General features: G+C 37.1%; 1 protein-coding gene across 6 annotated transcripts in view; it reads left to right on the forward strand.

The window, feature by feature from the left end:
- DIAPH2 (diaphanous related formin 2) overlaps window positions 1-20,661 on the forward strand; it is a 1,076,961-nt gene that overhangs the window by 1,028,616 nt on the left and 27,684 nt on the right. Inside the window, exon 28 of one of the 6 annotated variants that reach the window (XM_088834162.1) lies at window positions 16,759-16,840. The exons of 4 other annotated variants lie outside the window; for them this stretch is intronic. In XM_088834162.1, coding sequence (XP_088690288.1) covers window positions 16,759-16,840 — 82 coding nt within the window. Of the gene's footprint in view, window positions 1-16,758; window positions 16,841-16,969; window positions 17,033-20,661 lie in introns of all 6 variants that reach the window. One more of the 6 variants, XM_088834165.1, reaches the window with a different exon arrangement.

The raw sequence follows: 20,661 nt of genomic DNA on the forward strand, positions 1-20,661 counted from the left end.
ATCCACAACAGATGGCTTCTTTGTGCCAGATACAATGCTTGATGCTGTGTTAGAAAGATGAATAGCATGCAGTTTCTGCACTCAAAGACCTCATGCAAATGGAGGTAGACAGAAATATGTATTATCATAAATAATATATGTCTCAACAAAATTTGCTGGGAATACAGAGAAAAGGTGACTACCATCGTCTTATTGTTGTTCAGTTGCTAAGATGTGTCAAACCCTTTGCGACCCCATGGACTGCAGCAGCCAGGCTTCTCTGTCCTTCACTCTGTCCCTGAGCTTGCTCAAACTCATGTCCATTGAGTCGGTGATGCCCTCCAACCATCTCATCCTCTGTCATCCCATTCTCTTCCTACCTTCAATCTTTCCCAGCATAAGGGTCTTTTCCAATGAGTCAGCTCTTCACATCAGGTGACCAAAGTATTGGAGCTTCAGGATCAATCCTTCCAATGAATATTCAGGGTTAATTTCCTTTAGGATTGCCTGGTTTGATCTCCTTGACTAGAGAAGGGAATGGTAAACCAACTCCAGTATTCTTGCCTTGAGAACCATTGTCTTACATGACCAAAAAGCTTCTTTATGGAGCTGTCTTTGAGGCATGGGAAAACAGATATCAGAGTTAATGAATGAATTCATGGTCATGAGTATGCAAAGGGCATTACAGAAAAAGCAACAGTATGTATAAAAATATAATATCATGAAAAGACCCAGCATGTTTCAAGAAGTGCAAGGAGTTGGTATAACTGGACTGTAGGGTTAGTTGCAAGAAGTGGTAGGATGCACAGATGGGCTACATAGGAGAGAATGAAGAGGTCATCGATGGTAAGGGGCTTTGTATTTCATGCCAAAGAATTTGGCTTAATAATACATAATAGAGAGCCTTTACTAATAACATCGTGGGTATGTTTTTAATCCTTAAAGTAACAATGAATGAACTTTAGTATCATAAAATGAAGTGAAACAGTATTTAATAAAGCATCTTGCCAAATGAGAAAGGCCATTTTGATTTAGTTAACATTATTGGAATTACGGAATAATTTTAAGGACATTCATGTTTATGTATCTCTAGTATGTTCAGAAGCTTCAGCTACGTTAACAAGATTCAGTCATTCAAACATTGCCTAGTAGAGGTCCTTAAGGACCCAGTTTTAATGAACAAATATGGCTAAATTGTAATTAGCATATCAATTGTATATAAATTGATGCTTATAAAGTACTTGAGGGAATTTGAAAAGTTTGTTCTCTTAAGCATTTAAAATATTCTCCTTATAATCTTATTTATACTGTTAATTTTAGATTATCAGTGGGGAAGAGGTTTGCTAAACAAAAGTAAACATCAACCCTAGTCCCTGGGCAACTGATGAATTCCAAGTTAAGTCACTTTTTATTTATTTAAGTAAGTATTCTATTATGTAACATCTGTGAACCAGATTCTGTCCTAAGTTGCAAAGATTCAAAGATATGACAGGACAGATCACTATCTTCATAGCACTAGATGCCAGAGGTACAGACATGAAAAAGAGTGTCTCTCATTATAATTCCTAGCCTCTGTTTTCACTCACTTGTTATTTAATTATTTTTTCCCACCTATATATTGGGTTGGCCAAAAAATTCATTTGGAATTTTCCATACCATCTTACAAGAAATCTGCATGAACTTTTTGGCCAATCCAATAGAAGATTCTAAGGCCCATCAGAGCAAAATGTCTATAAGTTTAATTCAACAGTCTAGTTGGGGAGACTAATGTGTAAACTATCATGTTAAAATTTGTTGAGTTGCATAGTGGTGTATATGGTTTGCAATGGAAGAAAGACTGAACTCTTTAGTGGGAGAAGGGAGCATATTATGAGGAGAGGCTTTATATTTAGATTGAACTTTGAAGGATATAAAGTAGTTTTTCTAGCAGACAAGAAGGCCAGACAGGTTTGAGGCATAGCTCTTTAAAAAACTGGGAGAAATGGAGGCTTTGCCATGATCCTAAAAAATAAAAAGTATATGGCTTGGGGGGAAAAGTGTATGGCTTGAGGTCCAGATGTAAAGAGGCAAGGTGAGAGATGAGACTGGGGAGTTGGGCAGCTGCCAAGAAGGGTTCTGATATGAAGGAGTTTGAACTTTTACATCGTGTAGGATCCACTGACAGGTTTTAAGCAGAAGAGTACCATGATCAAATTTGGATTTTAGAAAATGACCTCTGGGAACCATTTAGAAGAAAGCACTAGAGCAGTGATTTTTCAATCACTTTTTATTTTATGCAGAGAAAACTTTTCCAAGCAAAATCTAACTAAGATAGCTAAAAGATAAGTGTGGTATTTTATTATAATAAATATGTGAGTTCAACGGTAGAACATTTATTTACTATGAAGTGAAAACAGCGTCAAACAAAGGAGTGTACATTTGGGGATTACCTGTGTATGTTACAACTCCTGTTACATCAGATTCAGCATCAAAATTATAGCTGATTTATTATTGTACCATATTGAGACAATTCTGATTTGTAGGATAAGTTGTTGTAAATAATAAGGTTTAAACAACTCTCCTTGCCTTGTCAGGGTATGCTTCAGTTGAACTGATCTAGAAATGCAAAAAAGGACAGATTCTGGGGGCAGGGGCGGGGGAGGTACTGAAAACAATTATAACAACTCAAATAATTTAGCATAGAGACATTGAAAACTTTTTAAGAGTGCAAAAATTATGTTGAGGGATAAATGAGTTTGGGATTAACATACACTACTGTATATAAAATAGATAACCAACAAGGACCTATTATATAGCACAGAGAGCTCAATACTCTGTAATGACATATAAGGGAAAAGAATCTGAAAAAGAATATATGTGTGTGTGTTTATATATAACTGAATTACTGTGCTCTGCACCTGAAACTACACAACTTTGTAAATCAACTATACTTCAATAAAAATCAATTAAAATATAATTTAAGAACTTCAAAAATCATTCAACCTATATAGTATTACATCTATGATTTATATACTCAATTTTTTGTTTTCATGTGCATAGTAGACACAGTAAATGCTGAATTAAAATCACCAAGAACAAGTAGAAATTTCACCAATGAAATACATACTTAAATAGTATGAAACCACGAAGATTTAAAGTCAAAAGTAGCTCTCTTCTACAGCAATTTTGTCCTCTGGTCCAGCTTTCAACTCTGATTTATACAATCCTGACCTATCAGAAAATCGGGCTATCGTATCATAGTTATCCCAAGAAGATCAAAAAGAAGTCATGCTTTAAGGAAGAAGAGATACAGACATGAAAAAGAGAGTCTCTCATTATAATTCCTAGCATCTGTTTTCACTGACTTGTTATTTAATTATTTTTTCCCATCTGTATATTGGGTTGGCCAAAAAGTTCGTTTGGGTTTTTCTATATCATCTTATGAAAAATCCAAATGAACTTTTTGGCCAATCCAGTCCAAGACTCTAAGGCCCATAAGAGCAAAGTGTCTGTGATTCAACATACTTTTATTTGCCACAAGGTTTGTGGCAGGCCCCATGTTAGGTGTTAAAGATACAAAGATGTAGAAAAAATTCATTGTGTAGCTTACAGTTCTAACCTGTGTAAACCCTAAATGGTTACCACAGAATATACCTGACTAGCCAGTTAGCTGTGAGGATAAATCCTTTAATGTTCTGACTAGATAAAAAATGAGTTTAAAATATATAGTCTCTTTTTCAAATATGTCCTTTTGACTTCACTTTCTTCTTGAGACCCTGTGGATGCCACATGAAAATCACTTAGATCCCACTCCAATTATTCTTCATATCCTAGGATGAGCCATCACCCTGCAAGGATTTTATTATGTTATCCATCGCAACAAGTCCTTTGTGTTATGAATGTATAGTGTTAACTTTCACACACTACCATATACCTCAGCATTCCTTATAGCTATTTAAAGCAGATGGGGAGGACCTTTAATTTTTTATTTCTGGGGATATTTTGTTATTGTTGGTGGTGGTGGTGGTGGTGGGATATTGTTATTGGGGGTACTTTTGTCACCTTCATTTAGTGCTTATTGCTATGCATCTGCCATATTTGACGTATTTCTCGTTTTCATATCATCTACTTCGATCAGCTCCTCTTCCAGGTTTCTGTATTGTCTTGAAAACGTGTATTTGTTTTGCTTTAAAGCAAAACTTAACAATTGAATTGCCAGTGATAGACACACCAGTTAGGACTGTTCTGAACAGATATGTAGAGATAATTTATCTTCCCTTAAAGTCTGTAAGTCATCGGCCACTATAATGCCTTTTAACTGCAACTCAACAATAGATTACTACCAAACAGTTGACTGCTGCCTAGGATGTGTTTTCAGTTGTTGGCTTTTCTAAGTAATTACTTGTCAGAAAGGAAGGGGCATGGATGAAAATATCAATTCTGACACCTCCTGTAATGGAAGTGTTAGTTGACTATATCTATTACATCACCCTGTACCCATTCAGCATCACTAATCACAATGCTAAGTGACCTTTTACTTTACTCACATTAAACTTGTGCTGCTTGACCTTTGAGCCTCAAGCAGGCCTTTCCTCAGCATCCTGCTTTATGTATCTTTAGTACTAAACTCTTGCATCATTATCCATCCTGAGGATCTGCCTTGTCTTAGAGGTACTCTGACATTTGCTAAGACTTCCCATTGGACCTCTCAGACATTTCCAGATCATGACAGTGTCATTTGATATCTTGGTTTTAAACATCATCAGAGTGGCCTGTGCTGAAGAACCGGAACTAAAAATAAAGTTTTTAAAATAAAAACAACAAGGCTCTTTCTTCCATGCTTATTAAGATGGCATAGAAAAAGATTTAGATTGTCTTTTTTTTAATTATAAACACAGCCATAAAGCCATGACTATTTTTAAAGGGATCATAGTATAAAATAGAGAGCCAGCAATAGAAAAGATACAAAGTGGCCCATTGGCAAGAGGTCTATTTTTAGATAAGCCTTACAGTTAAAAAAGCTGATTTTAATAAAACTTTATTGTTTATTAACTACTTTAAAAAATTTTACATTATCTTATTTGAGCCTCACAAGAAACATGTGGACATAGTAAGATAAATTAACTTCCTCACTTTGCAGGTCAAGAAACTGAGGATTAGAAAGATTAAGTGACTCATTACTAGTTTCCTGACTCAAATGAGGCTGAGCAAAATGTAAGCCTTGGACCTCTGAGTCTAGATTCTGTGCTCCTTCCACTATATCATGCTGTGTCTACTACTAACGTGAGATTTGGGTGGATCATTCAGGAACCTTAACTGACACAGCAACCTATGTTCAGGACAGAACTTTAAGGCAGATATTAAGGCAATTACACAATCTATAACTTTTCATTTCATATGTGTCTAGGTTGTAGCTAGAGAAGCACCTAGGTTCTGATTGTTTACTCCGAAACCACTGTTCTGAGATATACATTCACACAGACACCCTCAAAAAAGTTGAGTATATTTGGATTTGTGCAAATTAATTTTGCATTGATCAAAAGTAAAAAACCAAACTTTAGAATTCTATTTCTTCACATACTAAATTAGCTACAACAGAAATCTGTTTTAAAATTTTGTCTTCATTATTTTCTGTTAAAATGTCTATGGGAAAATTAGAATTCTGGTCATTGATTTTTAAAAATTCATAATAAAACTTCATACCATGGAGGCATATCTAAGAAGACTAAAATCTATTTTATTTATTTTACATTCTGAGAAAGGAATAGTATAAAAATTAATAAGGCTTCCTAGAGAAGGAAATAAAAGTTTTAAAAATGAAGTAATGATAAACATTAGGCATTTTAAATATGTAAGAGGCAGGTAGAATTACAAAGCAACCTGGGGGGGACCAATTGGTAGGATTGATGACAGTGAAAGTAAATGCATTTTAGTAATATTTGGCAGATTAATCCTTGGCTTTTATGCCTTCAGAGGTATGAGGCCAGTAGCATGTCTAAATCTAGGCTTCTATTATGATCTACTGTTCATCATCACTGCAAAGAAGGGTGAAATTAAAAAAAGGAAAACCATGGTGTGAAGCATGTTTTCTTTAATTGGAGCATAATTTGACACTTAATATTTCTCCTTCAGTTTGCAACATTATCGCTTTAATTACTTCAAGGAAGTATTTGATTCTGTCAAAAAGTTAAGGAAACTGGAGAAAGAGAGTTTGCAGTTGACACTCAGCTGTTCTGAGCTCACTAAAAGTGAAATGCCAAGCTGCCAGGGGTAAACTGCAGGAAGCTCTCCTGAGGCTCACAAGTGGGCTGAGAAGTGGCAGATGAGCTTCCATGTGGGTAAAAAGTATTTTGTGGGGAAAAAACGTAAAATAAGCCAGGCTACATTCACAAGCTGGCAGGCTCCCACTTGTGACTGGTAGCTGTCCCCTGAAAAGATGAACTCAGGAAGGTGATAAGCCAACATCTCTGCTGGTCAGCATCTGGAAAGAGATTGGCATCCAAAGAGAAGATGCTGCTGTATCAGGCCAGGTGGCTCAGTAGTAAAGAATCCGCCAGCCAATGCAGGAGATGTGGGTTCAATCCCTGGGTCAAGAAGATCCCCTGGAGGAGGAAATAGCAACCCACTCCAGTATTCTTGCCTGGAGAATCCCAAGGACAGAGGAGCCTGGAGGGCTACAGTCCATGGGGTTGCAAAGAGTCAGACACAACTGTGCACGCATGCATCAGGCCAGAGAAGGAATTTGTAATAAACCAGCAAATAGTGAGAATTCCCTGGTATGAAAGGCTAAAACAATCAGGGCTCTTCTCTTGGAAAATATAATGGTTCAGTGAGACTCTGCTCAGAGTCCATCAACTGAAATCGTAAAAGCTTTGATAGGATATGTGCAAACCTGTTTACCAAAGCCAAGAATATTGGAGCTGAGGAATATCCCTGAAACATTACAGCAGTAAACAATGAAGAAGGGGAAGTCATGGTTACCCCAGAAGTTGTGAAAAAATAGCATATTTATTTTATTGAGGTATAGTTGATTTACAGTGTTGTATTAGTTTCAAATGTACAACAGAGTTGATTCAGTTGTACATATGTATATCTATATCTGCTCTACTTCAGATTCTTTTCCCTTAGAGATTATAACAAAATATTGAGTATAAAGAGCTAACATGTTTTGGAAAGTAAAGTGATTTGGATCAGTTCATGCACTGCAGACACGTGGTTAGCAGAAAGAAGGTTAGGGAAACAAAGAAGGGTAAACCACTCCTTTCTACAGAGCATCCCTCCGTGAATCTCACCAGAAGTAGAATCATGAGGCTAAATAGATCATGAGTGTGGTATTCTTCAGGTTTCTAGTTGAAATGTATTCAGAATAAAAAATGTATTAAAAAGGTTTGTATTGAAGATGGTAATGCATTTATGGATTACAAAAATTCTTGTTCTTGTCCTACTTTTGACTTCACCATTGTTTATATTAAGCACCATCCTGTCAAAGTCATGGACCTAGAAATTCAGGCTCAGTGCTTGTGGGGGCCATACAACGCGGTGGTTCAGGTTGTGAACTTTGAAACTCCATGGATGTCCACTGCTTATTCACTGCATGATCTTGAGCAAACTTTTTAATTTCTTGGAGGCACACTCTCCTCATTTATACAATGGCTTCTTAATACCCACCTATAGAATTGCTTGAAGCATCATGATGTATATGCAAATCTCTTAACAATGTCCTTGATACCCAGCAAATTCTAAGTGTCAGCTCTTGCTATTATTGTGGTCAAAATGAGGGATGCATACCACCGTGAATTCAAAAGTATGGATAAGGTGTGCCCCATTTTCCTAAGAGGATATTTTTTTAAGTTTTTGACCATTTTGAATATAGATAGTCTCTCACAAATGTATATGAAATAGTAAAACATCTAATTATTATAGGAAATTCATTTAATTGTACAGATGGATTCAAATTACATATGGTACAATATAATATCTGCATGTAGAAAAATTGCTTCCCCCCAATCCTATCTTATAAAACAATTTTGTTGTGCTTCTTCACATATATCGCTAACATCAGTGTTTCTATAAGCACGGGAGCCCATTTTTGAGTCACCTGACAATTTTCTGGAATACATCACATTCATGTCCAAGTTTTAGATAGAGATACAGGACTTAAATTAGTGTATGATAGCACCCCTGTCACCGTTATCCCAAGCCACACACATGGCACTAGGACAGTTGATTATTCCAGTCATTTTAAATATGTATTTTTTTTTATCTTTTCTAGGTATTTTGCAATTTTAAGTGATCTTTCAAAGGCTTTTTTTTTTTTAATTCCATCATGTTCAACACTTAATACTCTGGGGACATACCCTGTAAACAATTCCTAGACCTGTGTTACATTTTCTTGTTTCCAACCACCCCCCACTCTCATTCTGTAAATTTACCTCCATAATCACCTAAAACTCAAATTGAGTTCGTCCCAGACTAATGCGTGTTCTCGAAGTAGTACTTTAATATTAAAAAATACAGTAGTTTAGATAAGGCCCTTATAATTAAAGAATCTGTAAGGACTGGAGTATAAGACAATTTCTTTTTTTCTGAGACATAACTGGGACGGTGGGAGGTATGCCTTACATTTAGGAGAGTAAGAATATACATGTTCTTAATTTTTACCCAATTGTATGACTTTTAAAGTGTCCATGTTTGTAATTTGTATTCATTCCATACTTATGTTGAGTGTAGGGATGATCCAACCATGTAGGAGGCAAAGTTACTGCTGTTATACAGATTTTCAGACCTTGAGAAATATTCAGTTCAAGATAAATGTACAGAATGCCTACTATGTGCAAAGCATTTGCAGAGAGAAAGATGTGAGTTGAGCCCCTGTTCTCAACAGCTTCCCTGATAGCTCAGTTGGTAAGGAATCCGCCTGCAATGCGGGAGACCCCCCAGTTTGATTCCTAGGTCGGGAAGATCCCCTGGAGAAGGGATAGGCTACCCACTCCAGTCTTATTGGGCTTCCCTTTGCTCAGCTGGTAAAGAATCCGCCTGCAATGCGGGAGACCTGAGTTCGATCCCTGGGTTGGGAAGATCCCCTGGAGAAGGGAAACACTACCAACTCCAGTGTTCTGGCTTGGAGAATTCCATGGACTGTATAGTCCATGGGATCACAAAGAGTCAGACACGAACGAGCGGCTTTCACTTTCTCAACAGCTTATAAGCTATTCCAAGGGGATAACACAAATATACAAATAATTCTTAGCAAGCTGTAAACTACCCTGGGGATTCACAGACAGGAGAAGCCATATCTAGTTGAGAAATAGCTTCAGGAGGTCAATCATATTTGAGATGAAACTTAAGGATATATAAGATATTCATAGGCATTTGGAGTAGAATAGGGAGAAAGGGGACCTGAATCTAATGGGGAGGCAAAATGACATAACAAAGGGTTATGCAGAAAAGCAAGAATGATATTCAGGAACACTGAGTAGTATATTTAGATGTAATGTATTATAGAATTTATGCAAACAATGGGAGAATGAGGTTGGGCTGTAAACGAGATTAGGCTATATTGCAAAGGCCTTCTAAGCTGTACTCAAAAAGTTCACTTTGTTTTAAAAGCAATAAAAAATTTATTAACTGGAGACTGAGCTATATGATCAGGTGTGTATTTTAGTTATCTTTCTAAGTTGATTTCTAAAAATAACTGTGAGAAGATGAAAGTAGTCTTAGAGAATAGATTGGGAAATAATTTAGAGATTTATTAGAGGATTTGGAGCCCATTTGGATATTTGTTTTCAAAGCATAGGAGGATGGACAATGATTAGGTATATAGGTATATCATTTAGTTGTACAGGGTTAGTGGAGTAATCAACAAATTTGGTTATGTTGATATTGGAAGAAATGTGTAAGGGTCCCCTAGACCTGGTCCCCCAGGCAGTTCTTATAGCAAAATGAAAGATGGAGAGAGAAAGTTTACATGAAAAAAAAATTCACAATAAATCATCACATGGAAAAACACCATTTTCACCAGCCATAAATTATAATTAAAATAACACTAAGGTAGCAACATATATCTGTTAGAATGTCTAAGCACAAAGTGAGATGTGGGAGGAACTATAGGGAAAGAAGTATAGTCTGATAGTGGTCCTGTTGCGTGAACAATGTTAAGTGAAAGAATTAAATCACAAGAGAGTATATAAGCACTGATTAGATCTATAACAATGTGTGTAAGTTGACACATATTGGAAAAGAATTTAAGGAATGTAAGTAGTTTAATGTTCATTTGCATTTTCTTTCTGGAACAGTAATTTAAGTGCATTCTTATTTAAAAAGAATGGAATGAAAAATGGTTTCCCATCCCACCTCTAAAGCACATACACATACATACATCTTTGCAAATAGATTGAAGAAAAATTTGATGTTCATTGTTTGAGATGTTGCAACATTATCTATAAATCAAGGATGTAATTAAAGTTGTACTTCCCTTTGTTATCTGCCATAAGTCTGATGAGGCTTTTTTTTTTTACTGCTGTTTATTATAGTAATGAGAAAGAAAGATATCTCTTCCTCATAAATCCTGATAATCTGCATTTTAAATTCTTCCTCACTCTGAATTCTTTGCCCCCAAAATAAATACAGAAAGTATAAGCTGATTCTCACTGACATCCGCTCAATACTCAGATATTCAGTAGTTCATTCTTGAACTCTAGCTGTTAATTGATAGTTGTGTCCACCACCCACCCAAGGTTGGTACATTGAGATGAGATATGTTTATGAAGCACACCTACTAAGGTTCAGATTAATATGCAACTAACACACTGAATTAATTTAATGTTTACTATGTGCCAAACATTGTTGCCTGGCACTCTACAGAAAATATCTCACTTGATCTTTTTAACTTATTTTTTATACAGTTTTAAAGGTTATGCTCCACTAATAGTTATTACAAAATATTGGCTATATTCCCCATGTTTTACAATACATCCTTAAGTCTATCTAACACCCAATAGTTACTGGTAACCACTGGTTTGAGCTCTATGTCTGTGAGATCTCACTTGATATCGGTAGTAATCATCTGAGGTCTGAAACGTTATCCCTATTTTAGGCATCAGTTCAGTAGGCAGTTCTCTTCAGAGCCTAGGACTTTAAAGCCAATGTTCTTCCTTTTCTGCCATGGTACCTTTTTATTTTCCCTAATTTTTTGACCATGCCTCGTGTCATGGGGGAATCATAGTTCCCTGAGCAGGGATCAAACCTGTGTCCCCTGCATTGAAAGCACAGAGTCTTAACCACTGAATCGCCAGGGAAGTCCCACCTTGTTATATTTTAAGTGGCTAGTTTTCAACGAAAAGAAGGTACACTGTGTGTTATGGCTTATAGTATAGTTTTTAACAAATAACATAAATTTTTAAAAAGCAGCATATTTTTAAGAAAGATCTTCCTAAAAACAAAGAAAAAAGAAGTGTGCTGCTTTTCCTCACTTAAAAAATGTATATAGTTTCTATAAAATTTCTTTATAAGGCCATTTGGAAAACTTGATACAAAGTAATTCAAAATTATACCAGCAATTTAAATGAAATCCAAACATGCAGCAAGATTCTCTACTACTTTAATGATTTCAGTTAAATAAAACATATAAGCTGATAAAAAATTTTGAAGCTGTATTTGAGTAGGTGTGTGATGTTGGCATGCTGACCGATTAAAACAGGAAATTAACGTAGCAGTACATAATACATTACATAATGCAAACAAAGAAAATTTTGAAGTAAGCCATGGAAAAATCATAAATAACAAACTACAAGGACTAAATGGAAGCATCAAGGGGTGACTGGTACAATAAAGTATATTAACTATGAGAACGTTTTCTAATTCATCATATAACATTATTAAGACTGCACTGGAATGATTACAATGCTATGTGACTGCTGGACTATTATTGAGATTGGAAATTTGAACCAGATGATTACCAGTCTTTTAAAGTTGAGGCAGGAGGGGCTGCTGGTATGAGTCATGTAGAAAGATGAACTGAAAAACTACCATGTTTAACAGAAGAAAAGGAGGAGTTTGGGAGGGAAGGTATTTGTTTTAGAAATAGGATATGTGGCTTTACTATAACGAGATTCATGTACATTAACCATATATACCCAAACATTCATCTCCTTTTCCTCTAGTCACACCATGTTTGTGGCTCACGGGAATAAGATGAGGAGGTCATTGTTAAAAGGAATTTGAGTTGAAGTCAATGAAAAGAACAGCATTTACTAGCATTTTGAAACAGATACCCAATAGTAAGTGGCATACACAATGAATGAAAAAATGTATTGCTTTCTAGTCAATCTCCAAATACTTCTATTGACAAAATACAGCTCATTCAGATTCCAGAGACTAATTGGAAATAGAGACTTTATGGAACCGAGTACTGATTTAACTTGTTCACATAACAGTTGGCTTTGAATTATATTTCATTACCAATCAATCAAACAGTGGAAACAGTGGCAGACTTTATTTTTTGGGGTTCCAAAATCACTGCAGATGGTGACTGCAGCCATGAAATTAAAAGATGCTTGCTCCTTGGTAGAGAAGCTATGACCAACCTAGACAGCATATTAAAAAGCAGAGACATTACTTTGCCAACAAAGGTCTGTCTAGTCAAGGCTAGACAAGGTTTTTCCTCTAGCCAAAAAACCTCTAGTCAAGGTTTTTCCAGTAGTCATGTATAGATGTGAGAGTTGGACTATAAAGAAAGCTGATCGCCAAAGAATTGATGCTTTTGAACTGTGGTGTTGGAGAAGACTCTTGAGAGTCCCTTGGACAGCAAGGAGATCCAACTAGTCCCTCCTGAAGATCAGTCCTGGGTGTTCACTGGAAGGACTGATGTTGAAGCTGAAACTCCAATACTTTGGCCACCTGATGTGAAGAGCTGACTCATTTGAAAAAACCCTGATGTTGGAAAAGATTAAAGGTGGGAGGAGAAGGGGATGACAGAGAATGAGATGGTTAGATAGCATCACTGACTCAATGGACAGTCAGTTTGAGTAAACTCCGGGAGTTGGTGATGGACAGGGAGGCCTGTCATGCTGAAGTCCATGGAGTTGCAAAGGGTCAGACACAACTGAGCAACTGAACTAAACCAATCAACCTAAATTAAAATACCCAGCTCACAGCAAAAATGTGAAAACGATGTCTTAAATATTAAAGCACATACTGGATGTCAGTAGCATGAAGTTTAGGATAAAGAGGAACAAAAGCAATGACGTGATACCAGCAGCTTTGAGCCCCTGCCATCAACAATGGGGAATATAATGGAATCACCAGAGTGAGCGATGCAGTGACTTTTCTAACTTATCTTTACAGCTTGAAGAACTGTTAACATTCTAATCTTAGCGATGTAGAAGTCCATTGCCTGTTAATAAAGATGTGGTGCCAAGTATCAGATATATACAGGTAGATAGATAGATGAACTTCCCTGGTGGCTCAGACGGTAAAGAATCTGCCTGCAATGCAGGAGACCCAGGTTCAATCCCTGGGTCAGGAAGATCCCCTGGAGAAGTGAATGGCAACCCACTCCAGTATTCTTGCCTGGAAAAATCTAATGGACAGAGGAATCTGGTGGGCTACAGTCCATGGGGTCACAAAAAGTCAGACACGACTGAGCAACTAACACTTTCACTTTCATATGTATATATATATGTATGTAGAGTTTGAGTGAACTCCGGAAGTTGGTGATGGACAGGGAGGCCTGATGTGCTGTGATTCATGGGGTTGCAAAGAGTCGGACACGACTGAGCGACTGAACTGAACTGATGTATATATGTATATAGATACATTCACAAAGGTTTATGTGTGTGTATGTATATCCATAGCAAGTCAGCCAACCCAAAGTGCATCTCATCATGGTGCATAACTGTCCTTTTCTTTTCAGATCTTTGTATAAATGAGTACTTTAAGGACTTTGTGGACAGTACATTATTTAAAAATATTTTAGGCTGACTAAAAGGCAGATTATTGGATATACATATATATATATGAAATAGAATCTATATATTTATAGCCCCCCTATGGACTGTAACCCACCAGGCGAGAATACTGCAGTGGATTGCCATGCCCTCCTCCAGGGGATTTTCCCAACCCAGGGATCGAACCCACATCTCTTCTGTCTCCTGCATTGGCAGGTGGGTTCTTTACCACTCGCATCACCTTGGACAATTATAGGACATACACACACACGTATATACACACATATATGTATATGTATATGCAATACATATGTATATATATAATATATACATGCATATACATATATGTATATATAATAGAATCTATACATTTATGTAATATAAATCTGTAATCTGTTTATATATATCATATATATTCATATATTATAGGATTTATATATATAACCCAGTGAACTTTTGCCTACCAAGGAGCTGAATCACTGAATGTTGTATTATAATATTATAAGAATGGTAAACTTACTGTTACTCCCTAGTTGCTTCCTTCAAGTATGTATTATACAAGACCATCAGAAGATTGTGGTCTATCATTTTATTGCTTTCTTCATGGATATATATTTTCTAAAAGCATAATCATGTATTGTCCAATAAATGAAAGAACAATTATGATTACGTTTCATTACTTTACATTCCATTCCCTGCTTTAAGCCTCCCAGTTTCATATCTTTATTGTTCACAGTGTTTATGACAAGTTGATCCTCTTCTCTGGAGGTCATTATAATCATCTCTAAAATGAAGGGTTAGACTAAAGTGAAATCCACAAATTCCCTTCCAGTTCTAAAATTCTATGTTCCATTATCTCCAAACTATTGTACAAGTCCATGAGGCTCTTCTAAAAATAGCTATCTTTTAAAAAACACTTTATTGACCTACATGAATTGAGAACCGACATGGTATCAACAACTCCCTTTTCCTTAAATTTGTGATAATGAAGTCAAACATGTAAACGTTTAGAAATGTTTAGCCTAAGAAAAGGGAAGATATAAGGATAATCAGCCTTTGGGTTAACGATTAAATAGGGACTAGTTTTCACTCTCTTAGTGTTTCAACTCTCCTAGTAAAGGATAGACTAAGAGGGAGCAAACTGTACTGAATCCCAGAGTGGATAATGTAATGGCACATCACAAAATGTTGTAGAAGCTGGAGATGTTTACTAAAGGTAACCATTTGTTACAAAATATCTGCTAACCTCCCCTCTAGAGCAATTTAAAGTTAAGGAGTTTAAAAGGGAGAAAGGGGGTGCAAAACAAGATTGGAGCTGTTTCTCCTAAATCCACATGAAGGTACTTTATGTATTTACTTGTATATTTGTTAATTACTTATTTTTCTGAGCTATTTCTCCTAGGAGAAAATCCTCATACCTAACCTATAGGAAATAGACCTTTAAAGATACACACATCATTTTTGCTCTCAAGTTAGTCTGTATGCACAAGTTATATGTAGTTAGTTTATATGTATCAAGATATAGTGACAGAACTTGATCCCTCCACTTCCTCCACACTAACCAGTTTACAATCTGAATGTGTCAGAGGTTTTTTAATTATGTCTATTAATCCTAGTAGTCACAGCACATTGTATAAAAAAGACATAATTTCTTTCTAAATAACCATTAAGTACAAGTTCAAAATTGAGTAAATCACAGTTGGTGGGCACAGAGACATAGCTAACCATTAATAATGGGCTCATCTGGTGAACTTCAAGTTCTTCTTTAATGTTATGTGTTGAAGGTCATGTGTGGGCAGTAAGGATGACAACCCATTCAAGAAGGAAGCAATCTTAAAGTTTGTTCTTTTAAAAAAATGTTCCCATAACTTATTCAGTTCCATCTAAATATTGCAAAAAGCTGAATTGCAAATGTTAACCTAAACATGAATAAAAAATGCTGATATTTTATTTAACCTAAGAATAGTAATTATGGATAGACTGCTTTTATGATTATCATATTTAAAATATATCATTTTACATTGGGAATACAGGGGGCATTGTCACTGTGATGTTATTATAAGAAAATTTGTTTGGAGTGCATTAAAAATACAGAAGATAATTATTGCAATCTAAGAGGAAAACGTTGTTTGCTTATGACAGTCTCAGTAGATGTGGCCTAGGAAGAAAAGTATGGTAGCCACTTTATATAAAACGGTAGGAGAAGGACACAAACTCAGAGAAATTTTTCCTAGATGCTGTTATTAAAGAAACTCTTTTATAGAAGAGAAGCTGTTTTTTTTCTTTTTTCTTTCCGTGTTTGCTTCCATCTCCGAATCTTTTGCTTTCATGTGGCATGCAAAGCGCCTGTATCTTCTGTTATTGAAACTGCCAACTGTTAAAATGGATTGAGTTGAACCAGGGGAAGAAAAGAGCCCCACTAAGGCAAATTCATTTTTATACCCCTCTTTGATAAAATATTGTAAGGAATAGCTAGGAAGTTTCCCCTCAGACTTTCATCTCAACCTGTTAGATTGTAGCTGTGTGAAAGATTCATTATTGACTCCTGTCAGACAGTTTGGGAGAGGAGGTGAAGAGACTTGTCTGCTTACTTTCTATGTGCTTTGTCAAATCAGGCACTTCGAGCAGAAGTACGAAGAGAAGGCTGATGTCAGGGAATGCCTTGAAGCAGGAACTTGGGCTTATCTCCTGTGATTTGCTTTCTTTTCTTTTAAAGAAATCAGTTTGGATTGTAAAATGATGGGAATATGACTGGACACAAACACGTTTATTGCAGGCTCAGCAGCCATTACATATCATTAGTGAAAGGAAGGGGCAAGGGAAACATTTTGATGTCACTTTCATTCTTTTTAAGGACAGATGCATTCACCGATGGGAAATAAACTGGCATCTGTAAAATTTTGGAGACTGGTAATACTTTTATGCCCCCCTTTTCTGTAAGTAAGCATAACTGAAAGAATGGGTAATGTTGGAGTTGCTTTTAAAAATGCCAATTATGAAACAGCTGTGACTTATCAGAATCAGTATATTTCTGTATCAAAATAATATATCTTTACCTTTCCTAGGTACATACTATGGATAATGTACTGCTACAGCTGAAGTTAATGTCAAAATCCAATATTTCAAAGGTGAAACTTTTTTTTTTAAATTAAGAAATACAATTTGACCTTAACTTTCCATATGTAATGGGCTTCCCTGGTGGCTCAGATGGAAAAGAATCTGCCTGCAATGTAGGAGATTCAGGTTCTATCCCTGGGTGGGGAAGATCCCCTGGAGAAGGAAATAGCAGCCCACTCCAGTATTCTTGCCTGGGAAATCCCATGGACAGAGGAGCCTGGCAGGGTACAGTCCATGGGATTGCAAAGAGCTGGACATGACTGAGCAACTAACACTTTCACTTTCATATATATATAGGCTGTATTCCTTACACATCAGCTCTAAAGTTAGTCCTCTTTTCTGACTTTTCTTGTTCTTTATTCTCCTTGCCAAAGAATCATTGTAATTGGCTTGCTCTGCAAAAAGGGGTTTTGTTGTTGTTATTGTGCTTCTGAACATAGTTTTAAGGAACTGAATGTATTATGGCAGGAAATGCAAGGTTTAACTTGTCACTTCCATGCCCCTACCCCCATTGCCAAATTCCTGCTTTCTGCTTTGAGTGAAATTCCAGGGAAAAGTAACATTGCTAAAACATATCATGTCCCAAGGAGTAATCTAGACAGAGAGGCCATCCCAGAAAAGACAGTGTCTGTGTGCCCAGCATGGAACTTGGCCCTGCCCTACTTCCAAGCATCTAACACATCCTCATAGTCATTTCTTCTGTATTGTGATTTTTTTTTTAAGTAAGGCACTTTTAGATGCCCCATATGGTTTAAACAAATCAGAAATTCATGTCCTAAATGTTTCGTTAGTCAGAATAATTAAGTTGATCAGTTCTGGGAGCAGTGGAAGCAAAATAATGGGGTCATTGAAGCAGTCAGGCTCTAATGGGAACCTGAGCTCATTCAGATATCAAATCTAATAATTGTTCTACACCTGTATGCACAGTCCCATTGAGAAAATTCATATTAAAGCTTTATTGGAACACTTTCCATGCTGTGATCCAAAGGGACTTGCTTCTGTTTTCACAAGAAAGCGCTGAATATTTTTTGGCAATATGTTTTTTGTTGTGCATTAACTAAGCTCTACATATGTATGTTGGTGCCCTATCCCTACATAGGGAGGGAGCAGAGGGAGAGATGTATAACCAGGCTGGTTTTCTTACCAGCAAAAGACAATAAAAGTGCAGCCAAGCATTTGCCGCCTGGAGGCAAGAATATGAGATGATTGGACTCACTGGATGGGGTGGGGTGGGGGAAATTTTGTTAAATAACCAATGCAACCTGGTAGAAATGAGGATCACTTAACTCTTTCCCCTCATAAAATAAGATGCTTTCAAGCACAATTTAGGTTATCGAAATAGAAAGGAGCAATTAGGCATTTTGTAGTAATCCACTCTTTCATTGCTCCTATGTCATTATATGACTGGAGCAGCAAATTGACTGCTTTTGATTTTCCTACAAGATATCTAAGGAGAACTGACAGACCTAAAAAAAAAAATGTTAAGATCTAAAGAGTGGAAAGATGAATTTAATTCTGTCCTGTAATGACCGTTAAACTAACAGAGCAATGAAAACAGATCAAGGAAAATTCAAAGGTTTGTAGTACATCCTGAACAACCATGAAAAACAGATATGGCCAGTCCTCTTTACCAAAAAAGGCCATCAACGCTGAGTTAACTTACCTAAAGAATAGTTTTAATAAACACATGCACCAACTTATTCATGAATACTGTGCTCTAATATTTTCACATTCTTTGTGGATTAACAAAAAACATATTTATTTGTGTATATATTCCAAAAAATCATTTCTTGAGTGCCTGTTATTTTCCAGGCACCAAGGAAACAGATGCAAATAGCAGTTCCTGACTTTCCAGAGCTCCCAGTAAAGTGGGGGATGACAGAGGGACAGTCACAGTAGAAAGCTTGAGTTGAATCTTAACAATCTTAACTCCTGAGTAGGAGTTTCTCAGGCAGGAAAATAAAAAAGAGAAGCGTGTTTCAAGAAAAAGAACAGCATTTGCACATAAAATAGGAGAGCATGATATACTCAGAGAAGAGCCGGAAGTTCAACATTGCTAAAGTATAGTATGAGAAATTGGGGAAAGGAATTGTCCTGAGAGGCCATGAATACTAAGGGATTTGATTGTTTTGTTGCATGGGTGATGAGGAGCCACTTGCAGATTCTTTTCTAGAATCTCCTAGCATTGTGGAAGGCTGATTGAGTTGGGGTGATGCTAGAGGTAGGAGAGAGTCAATGGGAGTCTATTAAAAGAGCCTAGGTAATGGAAGAAAGTCCACACTAGAGCAGTGGGAGTGGAGATGATGGGGAAGAAGAAATAGATGGAAGAATGATTCAGGAGTTAGAAGTGACTGAACTTCTCGGGCAGTTGGATATGAAAGTGAAGAAAGGGAAGGAGCCTAGGACAATTGTTTGTTTTTAGTAGTTTTATAACATAATATATGGTGGTTGTATTAGTTTTCTAGGGCTTCCTAAGTGTTGCTAATAGTAAATAAAGTGTGAAAAGTGAGACTTTTAGTTGCTCAGTCGTGTCTGACTCTCTGTGACCCCCATGGACTGTAGCCCCCCTCAGGCTCCTCTGTCCACAAGATACTCCAGGCAAGAATACTGGAGTGGGTTGCCATGTCCCCCTCCAGGGGATCTTCCCAACTCAGGGACTGAACCCATGTCTCCTGCATTGCAGGCAGATTCTTTACCAGGTTCGATTCCAGGGTTGGGAAGATCCCCTGGAGGATGACATGGCAACCCACTCCAGTATTCTTGCCTGGTGTGTCCTGTGGACAGAGGAGCCTGTTGGGCTAGTCTATAGGGTCGCAAAGGGTCAGATACAACTGAAGCAACCTAGAACACATGCACGCATATTAGTTTTCTAGGCCTGCTATAAGGAAATATCACAGACTGAGTGGCTTAAACAAAAGAGATTTATTGTCTCATAGTTATGGAGGCTGGAAGTCAAGGTGTCAGCAGGGCCATGCTCCTTCTGAAGATGCTAGGGAGGGATCTGATCTTGACCTCTCTCTTAGCTCCTGGTGGTTTTCTGTCATTCTTTGGCTTGTAGAAGCATCATTCTGATCTCTACCATCATCTACATGTGGCTTTTTCCATTTGTGTCTATCTCTAAATTTCTCTTTTTTAATAAGGACATGAGTCAAATTGGATTAGAACCCATCCAATGACTTTATTTTGACTACCTCTGTAAAGGTCTTTCCTATATCCAAATAAGGCCACGTTCTGAGGTAATAGGAGTTAGGACTTCAGCCTAAGAATTTGGAGGAGGACCCATTTCAACCTGTATCATGGCCCCATTCACCAAAAGAAACATGAAAGGAGAGAATAGAATCCAAGGAAGGGAAATCAGCCCAGTTTGTATATTGAGTGTGAGGTTGCTTGGGAACAATCAGGAGAAATGTTTGGAAGGTGATCAAAGCTGGAGCCTAGGAAATGTAAGGCCTTCCCTGGTGGCTCAGATAAAAAGAATCCACCTGCAATGCGGGAGACCTGGGTTCGATCCCTGGGTTGGGAAGATCCCCTGGAGGAGGGCATGGGAACCCACTCCAGAATTCTTGCCTGGAGAATCCTCATGGACAGAGGAGCCTGATGAGCTACAGTCCTTGGGGTCGCAAAGAGTTGGACACAACTG

The sequence above is a fragment of the Moschus berezovskii genome, chromosome X, assembly GCF_049115385.1.
Source record: "Moschus berezovskii isolate FMDL1 chromosome X, NW_MosBer_1.0, whole genome shotgun sequence".
In the NCBI taxonomy this organism is placed as follows: Eukaryota; Metazoa; Chordata; class Mammalia; order Artiodactyla; family Moschidae; genus Moschus; species Moschus berezovskii.